The sequence below is a fragment of the Symphalangus syndactylus genome, chromosome 2 (assembly GCF_028878055.3).
Source record: "Symphalangus syndactylus isolate Jambi chromosome 2, NHGRI_mSymSyn1-v2.1_pri, whole genome shotgun sequence".
Lineage (NCBI taxonomy): Eukaryota > Metazoa > Chordata > Mammalia > Primates > Hylobatidae > Symphalangus > Symphalangus syndactylus.
This window is the reverse complement of record NC_072424.2, coordinates 47,704,560-47,717,559: the sequence shown is the minus strand read 5'-3', so window position 1 is coordinate 47,717,559 and position 13,000 is coordinate 47,704,560. Positions and strand designations below refer to the sequence as shown.

Below are 13,000 nucleotides of genomic sequence, written 5' to 3'. Positions count from 1 at the left end.
ATTATGCATATATATAAAAATATGTGGTATTCAGGTATCTCCAATTCAGATATAGATGAAATTTGGTATATTAACTTTATACACTTGTTCAAGCATTTAAAACTAAAGTGTCCATCTTGATATATAACTTTTTGAAACATTTTTAATAGGGCACCCAAAAAGGGGCTATGTCCAAGAAATTACTGGCCACTGCAGAGATGAATGAAGGGAAGGATGGATAGACAGGTGTGAAAATGGATGAGAGGGAGTAGAGGAGTCTAATAAGTTTTGGTAAGTATATATAATGCGCTATAGATAAATCAAAGTGAAGAATACACTACTAAAACATCTTGATGAACTGGTAAGATCTTTAGTTTGATATCTGTGATAACAACACTGGAAAGGATACTAGCTTAATAGTAGACACCTTGACAAATGTGCAACATGTGATGGGTTAACTATATTCTATAGGCATTAATGTATGTCTGCCATGCAAAATTGGTATAAATTTAATGATCTTTGCCATGATATAGAAATTCATTTCATTTGAGTTTTCAAGGTACCGTAAATAACCAGTTGAAAAGATAATATTTTAGAATAAGCTACAGATTATTTTGTACACATTACGAAATGTGTCCTCTCATTAAACTTTCTGGATCAACCAGTTGTCAAGCACAAAGAAAGCACAGTGTGACCAAACCAGCACTAACCTAGGACTAGAAGACTGGGGTCTTGTCTGTTTTTCATATCTAAGTTAAGTGCATTAGTTGACCACGTGATTCAGCCTCTCTGGGTCTCATTTTCTCATTTGGAAAATGAGAGAAGTAGAATAGATGATCTCTATATTAGCCTCTAGTTTGAAATTTCTGTTATAACACAAATTAGACATAGGATTATAAAAATATATACAAATTAGTCTCAATCTAGACACAAGACAAAGCTATAGCCACAACTCACTGATGAATTGATAATATTCAATTGTTCATTATATATTATAAACTATAAATCAGACTAACCAAAATTAACACTCTGTTTTTCGGAAAACTTGTGTTCATCTCTAATCCTAGATTAATTAGAAAAATGTCCAGTTCTCAGGGAATACTGACCATTAACCTTTATATGCAAAGTGTTAAGTTTTCTACAGGATAATTAACATACTGTATGATACACGAACCAAAAATAATTCATACATTCTAGGCCACTCAGATACAGTTGATAAAGTCTCCGCAGTGGCTAAAAATTATAAATACTGAAGTGAAAAAAATCATTTCCACTCTTATTTCTATAGAACAAGATAACATAGTATGAAACATATAGCTCCTAATACCAATAAGCAGAAGAAAAACAAGACAAAAATATTACCACTATAAAAAAGAAGAAATGCAAAAAGTGAATGCCGAAACATTTTAATTAATGTTTTCAAAAAGGTATTGGGTTTTTAATATACAAAACATTAAGGTCATAGAAAATGGTGATAAAATAGTATGAATATAAGAGTGCAAGTGTGAGTCATGAAAGGAAAAGAAATGTAACTGTGGCTACTTTAGGACTCAGATCAAAATGGCATGGTACCAAATAGAGTCCCAAGTTGAAATTTTGAAATGCCCCCAACAGAAATATTTCAAAGAAACTCTGGTTCCAGCCCAGTGTCCCCAGAAAGGCTTTGGCCCCAAATTTTGTTAGCCCTTCAAAGGCTCCTAGCACCACTTAATAGTCAACACCACAGCTGTGCTGTCCAACACGGGAGCAACCAGACATCTGTGGCTATCAAGCTCTTAAAATGTGGCCAGTACAAAATAAACTGTGCTGCCTGTAATCCCAGCACTTTGGGAGGCCGAGGCAGGTGGCTCAATTGAGGCCAGGGGTTCGAGACCAGCCTGGCCAACATGGTGAAACCCCGTCTCTACTAAAAATACAAAAATTAGCCAGGCATGATGTCAAACCCCTGTAGTACCAGCTACTCAGGAGGTTAAGGCATGGGAATCACTTGAACCCAGGAGGCGGAGGCTGCAGTGAGTCGAGATCAAGCCACTACACTCCAGCCTGGGCAACAGAGCGAGACTCTGTTTCAGGAAAAATAAAAATAATTTAAAGAATAAACTGCACTGTAAGTATAAAATACACACCCAATTGTCAAAGACTTAATACAAAAAAAGTCAAGTATCTCACTAATAATTTTCATATTGACTCCATGATGAAATAATTTAGGTTAAATAAAATACATTATAAAATTTAATTTATCCTGTTTTTTTTCCATTTTGAATGTGGCTACCAGAAAAAAATGTAGGTTACATATGTGGCTTACATTTGTGACTCATACCATATTTCTATTTGACAATGCCAAACTAGAGAATAAGGCCAAAAAATGAATCCTATTAAAATATAATTATTAAATATTAACTTAAAGAGATGGGATACAAGAAAAGACACAGTTTAAGAAAACAAAAAAAAAAACAGCTGTACCGTATGGAAATAGATACAAATTTAAAAGATAAAATATACTATGGGAATAATCAGAAATGTAGATAGTAAGCTGTTCTTTTTAACTGCACTTTGCTAACCAGCCAATATCTAAATCAGAATCAATTTTTTCCACTTACATCATTTCCAGCCTAATTCTTTTTCTAAGAATTCTCAACTCTTTCTGATTTTCAAATAACTATTTTCTTAATGAGCAATAAATGGGCCACTTCAGCGAATTATCTAAAAATATCTGTAGTAGGGCCTCCAGAAGTTCCTCAAATAAAATTCCTTCCTAACAACGACACAGAAAGGAACATTAAAAGCAACCTCATCTATTACTTCTCAGAGGCCACTCTGAAAAGCCTCTACATTCATAAAACATTCATCAGCTGAGAAAAGTCAGCAAGTTTCTGTCACTTTTCTAAACATGCCATACATTTTGGAAACACTCTGCTTCCCCTAATTTTTTTTTTTACCTGTAGTCTTGAAGTAGAAAATCCAACACTATAGAAACCTTGAAAACGTTGGCATAATCATACAAACAACCGTACTTTCTCACAGTCTTTGAAAAAGCACACCTCAACCCAGAACTTCCACAGCTGTCACTCGCAGAAGTGTTTTTTTTTTCCTCCCTTAACTTCATCAGGGGTATTTCTTTATTGAAAAAAAAAAAAAGGGTATCTTTCATGACATTACCCCATTTTCTTTGCAGAATAAGAAAACTAATTTGTTAGGTCTCCAATGACAACTGAGGGACCACAGAAGCCGCCATGGAGTTGACATATAGAAATGGCTTGTTTAATGAACACTGAGAAATTAAGACATCAAGTACACACAACAAATAAAATTGGGTGGGACATCTAACAAAAGCCCTCCATTTTCTAGAGGAGGGGGGCCACACGGCGCGGTTTTGGAAACCCATGTCGGAGCGCCCCACCGCCTCCGCGGGAAGGTCCGACGCACCCGGCTCTCCCTGAGGGAGGCAGGAGTGAGCAAGGGCGGGACACTGGAGGTGGCGCCCAGCAACTCCGGCGAGCGCTCGCTTCCCAGGCTGGAAACCTTGGCCCAGGCTCAACCTGTCTGAGCTGGGCCAGCACAGGCCACGCGCCTTGGAGCCCTGCGAACCAAACAGGGACAGCCCCGACCCTAGGTCATGCGAACACCCGGGGTCCGGGATCTCCGCTTGCCTGCCATCATCCCCCAGGCTGCTTGGCTGCTGGCTCATCTGCCCGCACCGTCCGCCCCGCCGGCTGAGCTCCCCACAAAGCACACAGAGGCGCAGAGCCAGCGCTGTTGGAGTCTTTTATTGTGTTCTGTCACCGAGGTCGCAGCCCCGAGCCAGGTGGTTGGTTACCAGCCAAGCGAGCGAGTGCGCTCGCTCTTCGGGGCTCCTGGGTGCCACCCGGAGGTGTCCTGTTGGTTGCGCTGATTAGAGCCGTCGCCCCCTCTCGGGCGGCTGGTCCTCTCATTAGGCGGCAGTGCAGGTGGCAGTGTGGACAGCACACCGCAGAGACAAGCTCAAGAAGACCACACAGCACTGTACGGAATGCATTAAGCAGAATACGAAAGAACTGGACCTGAGAGCTGGGAAATGGACAAACCTCAGGAGAAAGGGGCGTTTCTCTGAAGGAGAGAAACCACCGGAGAAAGCACGAAGCGCAGGGAAAACAGAGCAAGCAATAGAAGCAAGAAAGATGTGTTTTTTCCTTTCTCAAATTTTGCATTGTCAGTCGGTGAAGGGGAAGGGAGCCTTTTACCTTCTGCCTCAATGGAAGACAGGAGCAGGGCCGCGCCTAGGGCGGCAAGCGCTGGGGGAAGCCTAGTCCGCATCCTCGGCCTCCGAGCTTACAGCGGCATGAAGAGATCTGCGGGAGGAAGCAGTGACCGCATCAGAACTGGGTCTGGGCAGGTCTTGAACCAGGTTAGAACTGGAGCCTGGACCTAGTCCAGAACCCGACCAGATCTGTCTTAATAACCACAGGGCCTACTCCAGCACATAATGAGCCTATTGTGAAGCAGTGGAAGTCAAGTTCGTCCACAGAAGTTTAATCATGGCCCTAGGAGGAAGTTCAAGTTTTAAAAGGGTCCTGTTCTCCTGGAGACTGGTGCTGCTTAGCATCCCGGGTGAAGGCCTTACCAGCCCTCACATGACTTCATCCTGCCTGGGTAATGGCTAATTCAGAGGTCATTTTATCCCTCACTCAACTAAATATCTCTTCCAGCTGGGGATTTTATTCGGCTGCTTTTTCCTAGCTGCTGAACTCTTTAGGTAACTGTACTTTAGTGGTCTCAGGGTAATTTGGAAAAGTATAATAAACCTTTTTAATTCTCTTTTTTCTTTATTTTGTTCTGCTTTCAAATATGCAGCTCTTTAAGATCTGAAATGGATTATCCAGAAATATGTAAGGCCCAGCTGAAACCTGACCCTCCTGCTAACTGTGTTGTTTTCACATCTGATAAATCCTTTACCTGAGATGAGGGAAAAACAACTCCAAATACATAATAACAAATAAGACAGCAAAATGGAAGAAGCAAGACACCCTTCTCTGTTTTTCCAACGTGTTTTTAAATAAAAATTATCAATAATAATCTTTGTATTTAACTGTTTATTTAAGCTGGAAGATTATTAGTATATATGCCCCAGAGGAGAATATGTTCTGTTCCGATTTTTTCTAATTTTGTAATTACATTATGAATTCCTTAAAGACAAAGAATCTTATTCATCTTTGTGGTTTCCCAGCACACAGTAGGTACTTAACCCATGTCTACAGAATGGAATCTCCTAAAATAGTCTAGGGTTCAACCCGAAGACAAAAGCTACTAGCAAGGAACTGAACTGGGAAGCTGCCAGTGGCAAAACATAAAAAGAGTTGACTCTGAGGTACATAAATTATTGTAAGCCAACAGCCTAGGCCTCAGGAAAAATGGAGGGGGAGAGGAGACTGTCCTGTGTCGGAATGCAAAAATGAGCCAAAGGTCGAGGCCTCTGAGAAAAGAAACTGACAATCTCCACCGATGACTTTCCAAATTATTGGCACAAAGCATGAGGGCAGCTTTCCTCAGCCTGTGTGTAAATTGCATTTTAAATGTCTGATGAGCAGGCGTGCCAAATTGCCTGGAACTCCTTTTTATGAAGCCAAGATTAAAATTTTGGCACTGCCCTAAGTATCTAAGGGGTCTAGCAATTTCTTTCTTCCTAATTAACAACTGTTTGACATTTCTAACCCTCTTCTACATCAGTGAAAAGCAAGAGGTGAGACTGGCCCATTGTTCCAATCATCTGGCCTTAACTTTGGTATAATAATTTCCAGCTCAGTTGGCAGTCGTGCTCGCGAAAAAGTTAAAGGCGAACAATCGACCCACCGAAAAGCTGTGTGCGGATATTTTTTTTTTTTTAACAGCTGAACTCAACGAAAACCTGAGTGGAAACACTTTTGCTGGGTCTCGATCGCCACCTATCGCTTTCCCGTCTTAGCTGCAAGAATGAATCATCTCGCGCCGGGATATCGGAACGTCAGCCAGCTAAGCATCCCGTCCATACATGTTTTAAAAAAGAAAACGCTTTCTCTCCTTTTTAGCCAAAACATTCATTTGAATGCTTAGCAACACTTCATTGAGCATTCTCAGACATAAATATGTGAAAGCGGCCGCCCCTACGTGGCAGCGAGTATTCCCTCACTTCACCCTCATGAATAAAAATGAGTCCATTGGGGTGGGAGTGGGGGCTAAGTGGACTCGTCCCCTTCTGCCAACTCGCCCCCTCCCAATTCCCCGCTGGAAGAACCCAATTCCTTAACTCCTGCGTCCAGTTAAAAAGAAAATCACACAAACACACACACACACGCACACCGCGTGCGCGTCGCCTACCTCCTCTCCCACCCACCACGACCTTGGCATTAGCCAAAGGAGAGCTTAGCGTTTATTTCCTTTCCTGCCCCATCCTTCCCCAGCATTCATTAGAAGACTACAGAGTCCGGATCGAGAGTCTCCCTGGCCCAGAGTCCCAGGGAGCCCTGAACTGGTCACTGGAGGGCTCCCGAGGACGCCCGCTTGGGGGTACCTGTTCCGCTCGGTGAACGAGTCGGGCGCCCCACGCTTTCTGATCCCCACAAGTCTAGGATTTGAGTGGGAAATCGCCGCAGAGATCTCACAGACCCCGAACAGGGCCTCCACCAATGCACCGGGAGGGAGTCGGAGAGGGAACTTTCTCCCGGAGCTGGGGAAAGTCCGCCAAGAATGAGTACCCTAGGGCTGGCCTAACCCACCATCTCGGATGCTCTGAAAGGTAGGGGAGGAAGGAGCCAGAACACTCCACTAGGAATCTGTCACGAGATGCCACACACACCCGTGCAGCCTCGACGAGCTGCAGAGCACTCAGCGGGCCCTCCAAAGAATTCCGCACCGTGCGTCACCAAAATACCTTTCCAGCGCCACCGCCGCACGCCTGCCCTCCCCGACAAAGCCACAGCCGCGAGATAACCAGGGCCCTGCCGCCCCAGAACCCGGCGCGCCCTCCATTGAAATCGACAGCATCTACAGATGAAACTCCTCTAGAAACGGAAACACTGAACGGGATGCTTTGTGCGCACAAAACCTTGCTCAGCTCTTAAGAAAAGCAACATTCCCCTCTCCCTCAAAAACCCAAAGAATCACCAAATCCCAGTATACAAGGCAAAGCTCTAGCCCATTTACACTATCACAAGTCCAAACTGTCCTCGCCCAGGATTCTTCACCGCTCCCGGCAAGGTGCAAGCTAGACGCCGTTTCCCGAGTTGTCTCTGGGAATGATGGGGTAGGGGAAAGGAGACAGAAACCAGGCTGACCTGAGGCGGCGGCGACAGGGAGAGGTAGCGGCGGCGACAGCGGCTTCCCGGGGTCGGAGAAGCTGGTGCTCGGTGTGGCCCCCACACGCCCCGGCGATAGGCGCTGCGCTCCAGGAGCACCTGGCGGCCGCCGAGGCGTGGGCAGCTGCGGGGTAGTCCAGGAGGAGGAGGAGAATCCCAGGAGGAGAGGCGGGCGCGGCAGGACGACTGGAGACCGCCCGAGCCTGCAGCTGCCGGCGCGCGGACGCGTCTGGGGCGGTTCGCCTTCGCCAAGTGGGAAGAGACTCCGCGCCGCGGGCTACTTAATAGAGGGCTGTTCCCAGCTCTCAGTTTACTCGGTTACGAAACGCCTGAGAAGGTGGACGGCTGCCACGGGGTGATGTATGCTCCTCCGGCGGTGAAGGAGGTCTACTTTTGGGAACGTGTGCATACTTCGAGCATTCCTTCGGCGTGAGGTGGCGATCGCCGTAGTAGCAGTGCCCCGCCGGGGGGCGGGGAGAAGGGAGGGAGCGCAGAGGGGGACAGCCGCAGCCGGGTTCCCTGCCAAGGGAAGCCGCGTACTCCGCCACTTGGGGCGGACTGGGAAGCTCGGGTTTCCCTATCCCTGCGATTTCTTTAATGAATTTTTCTAAATTAAGAACAATGGGGAGGGGAGCGACTCCCATTTTCGGAAATGCAAGGATGCGTAGCCCATTCACCCCCGCTCCTGCCGATCTCCATCCTTCATCTGATATCACCACCTCCATCTTCCTCCCCCTCTGTCCTGGGTGCACTTAAAAGCGATTTACAGGATTTCCATTAACTAACTGTCTGTACACGCGGCGCGCCTTCTGTCTTTTTCAATCTCCGAGCGCGATTGGAAACCCGGACAGCCGCCCGCGCGGGGCTCAGTGATGGGATGGCTTTCCCAGTCCTCTCTCACTGCCCTGGTGCTTCAGGACGGAACTGGGAGGCTTAAGTTGAGCCAAAAGAGAGGGAGAGGAAAGCTATGAAACCCAGGAGTTCTCAGAATAGGAAGCCGCTCCGTAACAAGTTCCATCCACTGCAGAAACTTCCCACCAGGACCAGAGCAAAACCTGGCCCCGAGCGGAGGCTTCGGACTGAAAGCTCTGCCCTTAAAACCTCGCGGGGCCAAAGGGGCGAAGAGGAGTAAGTTTGAAACCCCAAAGCACCCCTCCACACACAATACTGGAGAAGCCAAATAGGGAGCTGATATTCTACCCACACCGTCGCCTCTTCTTACAGCCCCCTCCATCCTGGCATCCTACCCCTTGTTCCTGGGCAGGGAGTCTGGTACTCAGGGTTGCCAGATTGTACAAGGCGCACGGGAGGAAGCTTCGAGCACTCACACCAAGAAATCAGAAAAATGCTACTGGAGAAATTCTGATTATAACGTCTGACCTCAGTATAGGCCCTGCACCGTTTGGGCCTCTTGAAGCCCAAAAGTTACTCCCGTGGCTGGGGGGCAGAGGGGGCTAGGGGAGCGTTGAACAACAAACGACCGGGGTGGGGCGCAAGGGAACAGAGGAGCTGCTTCTCTGGAACTAACCGCCCGCCATAGTAGAGTCGGAGGCCATGGGCCCAATGTAAACCTCTCTTCCCCGTTGGCACTGACGTCTGCAAATTTGGCCTTCCCTCTCCACTAGGCGCGATAGCCTCCAAACTTGCCTTTCGAATGACAAGAACCTGTAGGGCGCTCCCCTTTCTGCGCATCTCCCCACACACAGGCTGCCTCCAGCAGAAGCCGGCGAAAGCAAGAGAGAAGACAAGAGGGAGACAATGAAGACAAATAGGAATCGCCGCCTCTGCACATTCCCCAAGCACACAGCCCACTCGAAGTCCAGCTGGGCAGCTCGCACAAAGAGCCTACACAGTGCACAAGCTTTTCCCCCTTCAAATCCTCACAACCAGAGTGTCTGAAAAATCCCTGGTGCGTGAGCGCGTCCCAGGGATGGAACACCCGACCTTCTCAACGTTGCGCCCAATCGGGCTTGCAGCCACATTGCCCTGGTATCCCTGAGCCCCGAATTTGTCGACAGCCGGCGTCTGCACCCAAGCTAGCCCTTCACTCGCCTCCCCACCCAACACACAAAGAGCAGGGAGCCCAGTCCAACCAGGCTTACAGACCGCGCGTGGACTGGTGACAGCCGCAAAGACCGAGCCCGAGAGCAGAGAAGCCCCTCAGGCCGCCAAGCGGGCACCCAGTAGGGCTGCGCCCTTGGCCTGCTCCGCGGCCTGAAACGGCCAGGGAAGCCCCCGGACAACGACACCCCGTCCAGAAAGGGAAAAGGAAAACTGCTACTTTGCACGCCAGCCCAAGCTGGCTGGTGTCTGTATTTCGGCCCAGATGTTCTCTCTCCCTCTCTCTCTCTCTCTCTGTGTGTGTGTGTGTGTGTGTGTGTGTGTGTGTGTGTGTGTGTGTGTGTGATGGCGGTGTTGTTGACTGAGGAGCATGTAACTCTGAATGAATTTGTTGTTGTTGTTGTTGTTGTCGTTGTTTAAAAGAGAGAACTCTTGTTGATTTGGCTCCGAACTGCCAATGCATCTATCAACCCCGGAGCTGGGCAGTCACCCTCCGGGGATCCAAAGACAGTCATGGGCTTCTCTTACCTGCGGCTGCAGGCCGCAGACTGGGTGGAAGAGGCATCTGTCCCCAAGGGCGTGCACATCGCCCTCTCCAGCCAAGAGCAGCGTGCTGGGAACCCGCGTGGGCGTCTTCTCTTGCTCGAGGCGTTCTTGTTCACATACTTAGATTTAACGTATCTGAAAATAGTTGCTGCAAAGGAGTGTAGGTAACACAAACCACCACCTGCAAACTTCCTCTCTAGCTCAACAAAAAGGATCCTTAGGCAAAACTTCCAGAGTAGGATGAGAGGAACAGGAAGGACAGGACTCCCGGGTTGGGGACTACACAGACTCCTCCAGAAACTAATTCAAGTACACTCATTCCCCGGGGACACGAGTGTAATTCAAATGTGTACAAACAGGCAATCCGGAGGCCTCCCAGCATGACGTCGGCATTTTGGTCCCCTGGGGCCTTTACGCTAGACTCCCAGTATGATAAACGGTAAAGAACGGGTAACCCTCTTCCATCCTTCCCCTTTCAATGGTGCATCCAGTTCCTAACACCCTTTGGAATCCGTTGCTGATATTTATTGACTGGGGAAGAGCTGGTTGGATTTATTCCGTTTGGTTGCTCTCTGTGGCTTTTATTCCTCAGGCGATATATCACGGGATCTGCCTCCTTCGCGCTTCCTCTGTTCAGCTCCCACCTCTTCACCCTCTGAGTCCTGGGCTCCCGGCGGGTCCGAGCCCTCAGATTTCTTGTCCGACAGCGCGATCTAGTGGTCAGCGCTAACCCTGGCGTCGGAGGTTAAAGTTACAGAGAACGTAGAGCTGGGAAGTTGTTGACAAGTTTACACGTCTTGGGGTGAGTTTTAAGTAAAAAAGTCTCATTCATGTATTTGGTTCTCAGGGCTGAGAGGCGGCAAGATGGGAGAACAAGTGGGGAGAAGGGCATCAACTTTCTTCATGCCGTTTAATTAGCTGTTTACAGAAATTCCTGCCCCAAGGCTTCTAGGCTCTGCTCAAGTTTCTTCATAGAAACTGTGAGTTTACAAGGGAAGAGATACTGATTTCAGGAAGAAGTTAATATTATAGAATGCCCTTAACTTCTGTAATCTTAACTTCTTCAAAGGCAATGGGGGCCTCTTCACTGATTTGTTTGAGGTCAATTTAGCCGGCATTCCTGGCAACAGGTGAGACAGTTCCTAGAACACTTCCGTTGCAGGTTCTGGCTGATTTGTGCAGAAGGAAGGGGAACCTCGTCTGAACGTGCAGTATTTGCCTATCTCTTAAGGCTGGCCCCGGTGTGAGCTGTGAGGGTCTTGAGTGAAGAAAGCTCTCACAAGCCCCTTGGAATAAAAGGGTGAGGAGAGGAGGTAGTGCACCACTTCCTCTGATTCTCAGAAGCAGAGAGACAGCCTAACCAGCAAGAGTCAAAAACTGTGTGTCTGAATCCTCTTCTTTCCATCCCTGTGTGTAACCCAAGTCAACATACATTTAATGAGCGCGGTCTATTTACAGTGTCAAGCTCAGAGTAGCTGATATAAAGATAAGTAAGACAAGGCCTTGCCCTCAAAACCCTGTCAAGTAACAGCTGGGACACCTGAAGCAACTTCATGTGTGTGGCCCATTTAAATCTCCCAAGGTCGTGCACTCAGAATGTTATAACATTAAAAATGAGAAGCCTTAGACAACCACCCTCTCTGCACTAGCAAAGCTTAGGAATCCTGAGACCAAACCATCCTGAAAGGAAGGAAGGGGACGTGCTGCATTCTTGCCTCTTTGACAAGTTCTGCTTCTTTACAAAAGACTTTGCAAGTACTTCACCCAGACCATCTCACGCGTACTGAAATAACCTCCCCTCCTAGCGAATGAGCAACTTTGGAGCAGAAAGCAGAAACTGCATCATATTTCTCTTACTATGCAAACTGGTAACTCAAACCTCATTTGACCTCAAAAAATTATAATTGTTTCAACCTAAAAAACTGATTGTAAAAAAAAAAATAAATAAAGCTGTGGTTGCACAGGAAACTATGACATTTCAAAAAACACTGTATCCACATACAATAACGTCTCAGGATAAATCATTTAGATTTAATAAAAGTCAAGTACTACTGGAAGTTGATTTTCCAGTTAGCTCTGACCTCCTTGAGCAAAAAGTAGAAGATAAAAGGAAATGAATTAACTTAAGAGCTAAGAAAACAAACCGCTGCCACTTCTTCCTTTGTTTCCATAAAATTCAGTACTTTTAAATCACACCACCACAGGCATCTTGCAATCTATTTGCTTTGGAACCATCAAAGTAGCATAAAGTGGAGAATTTCTAGTCAGGCCACTGTTCTGTGTGTCAGCAGTCAGTATGTGTATACTTAAATACACTTTCAGATTGATGGAAAATGTGAAGAATCACAGGAATCTATTTTTCAAGATTTGGTCTTGGCTTTTAAACTAATTACCTAGTAGATTGAAATGTGGTAATAATGACATCATAGTCAAAAGACGTTTCATTGCTCTCAGTAAGAGCTCCTGTGTAGGGTGACATGTAACCTGACCAGGTCTCCATTTGATAACTCGTTTTTATTTTGTTTTGTTTTGTTTTGTTTTTCTGACACGGAGTCTGGCTCTGTTGCTCGGCCTGGAGTGCAGTGGCGCGATCTCGGCTCACTGCAACCTCTGCCTCCCAGGTTCAAGCGATGCTCATGCCTCATCCTCCTGAGTATCTGGGATTACAGGTGCGTGCCATCATGCCTGGCTAATTTTTTTATTTTTAGTAGAGAGGGGGTTTCACCATGTTTGCCACCACGTTTGGTCTCAAACTCCTGACCTCAAGTGATCTGCCTGCCTCGGCCTCCCAAAGTGCTGGGATTACAAGTGTGAGCCACCGCACCCGGCCTGATAACTCATTTATATATATTTACTAATTCATTCAGCTACATGTATAGAATACTGACATCGATATATTTAAAGCAGACAAAAACCCAGATTTTGAAATGTTGCTAAATCTAATGTGATTGCGCCCTCTGGTGGAGAAGAGCAAAAGGATGTTATCTGATTAGACTCATTGAATCATTTTTACCCTGAATACTCATTCTGCAAATGCTGTTACTCTAGTCATAATGTTCACTAGGAATTGTGGGAGATTTTTTTTTGTAAAGGCAAACCAAAAGAAG

The 13,000-nt window shown here is 46.7% G+C and overlaps 1 protein-coding gene across 7 annotated transcripts in view; it reads right to left on the bottom strand.

Moving 5' to 3' along the window:
* COL12A1 (collagen type XII alpha 1 chain) overlaps positions 1-13,000 on the bottom strand; it is a 146,915-nt gene that overhangs the window by 114,229 nt on the left and 19,686 nt on the right. For 4 of the 7 annotated variants that reach the window (XM_063629712.1, XM_063629716.1, XM_055255975.2 and 1 more), the window contains exons 1-2: positions 7,266-7,543; positions 4,200-4,307 (exon numbers count right to left, since the gene is read on the bottom strand). In XM_063629712.1, the coding sequence (XP_063485782.1) occupies positions 4,200-4,272 (73 nt within the window). In that variant the 5' untranslated portion in view covers positions 4,273-4,307; positions 7,266-7,543. Of the gene's footprint in view, positions 1-4,199; positions 4,308-7,265; positions 7,544-13,000 lie in introns of those variants that run through there. The other 3 variants (XM_055255966.2, XM_063629699.1, XM_063629700.1) reach the window with 2 other exon arrangements.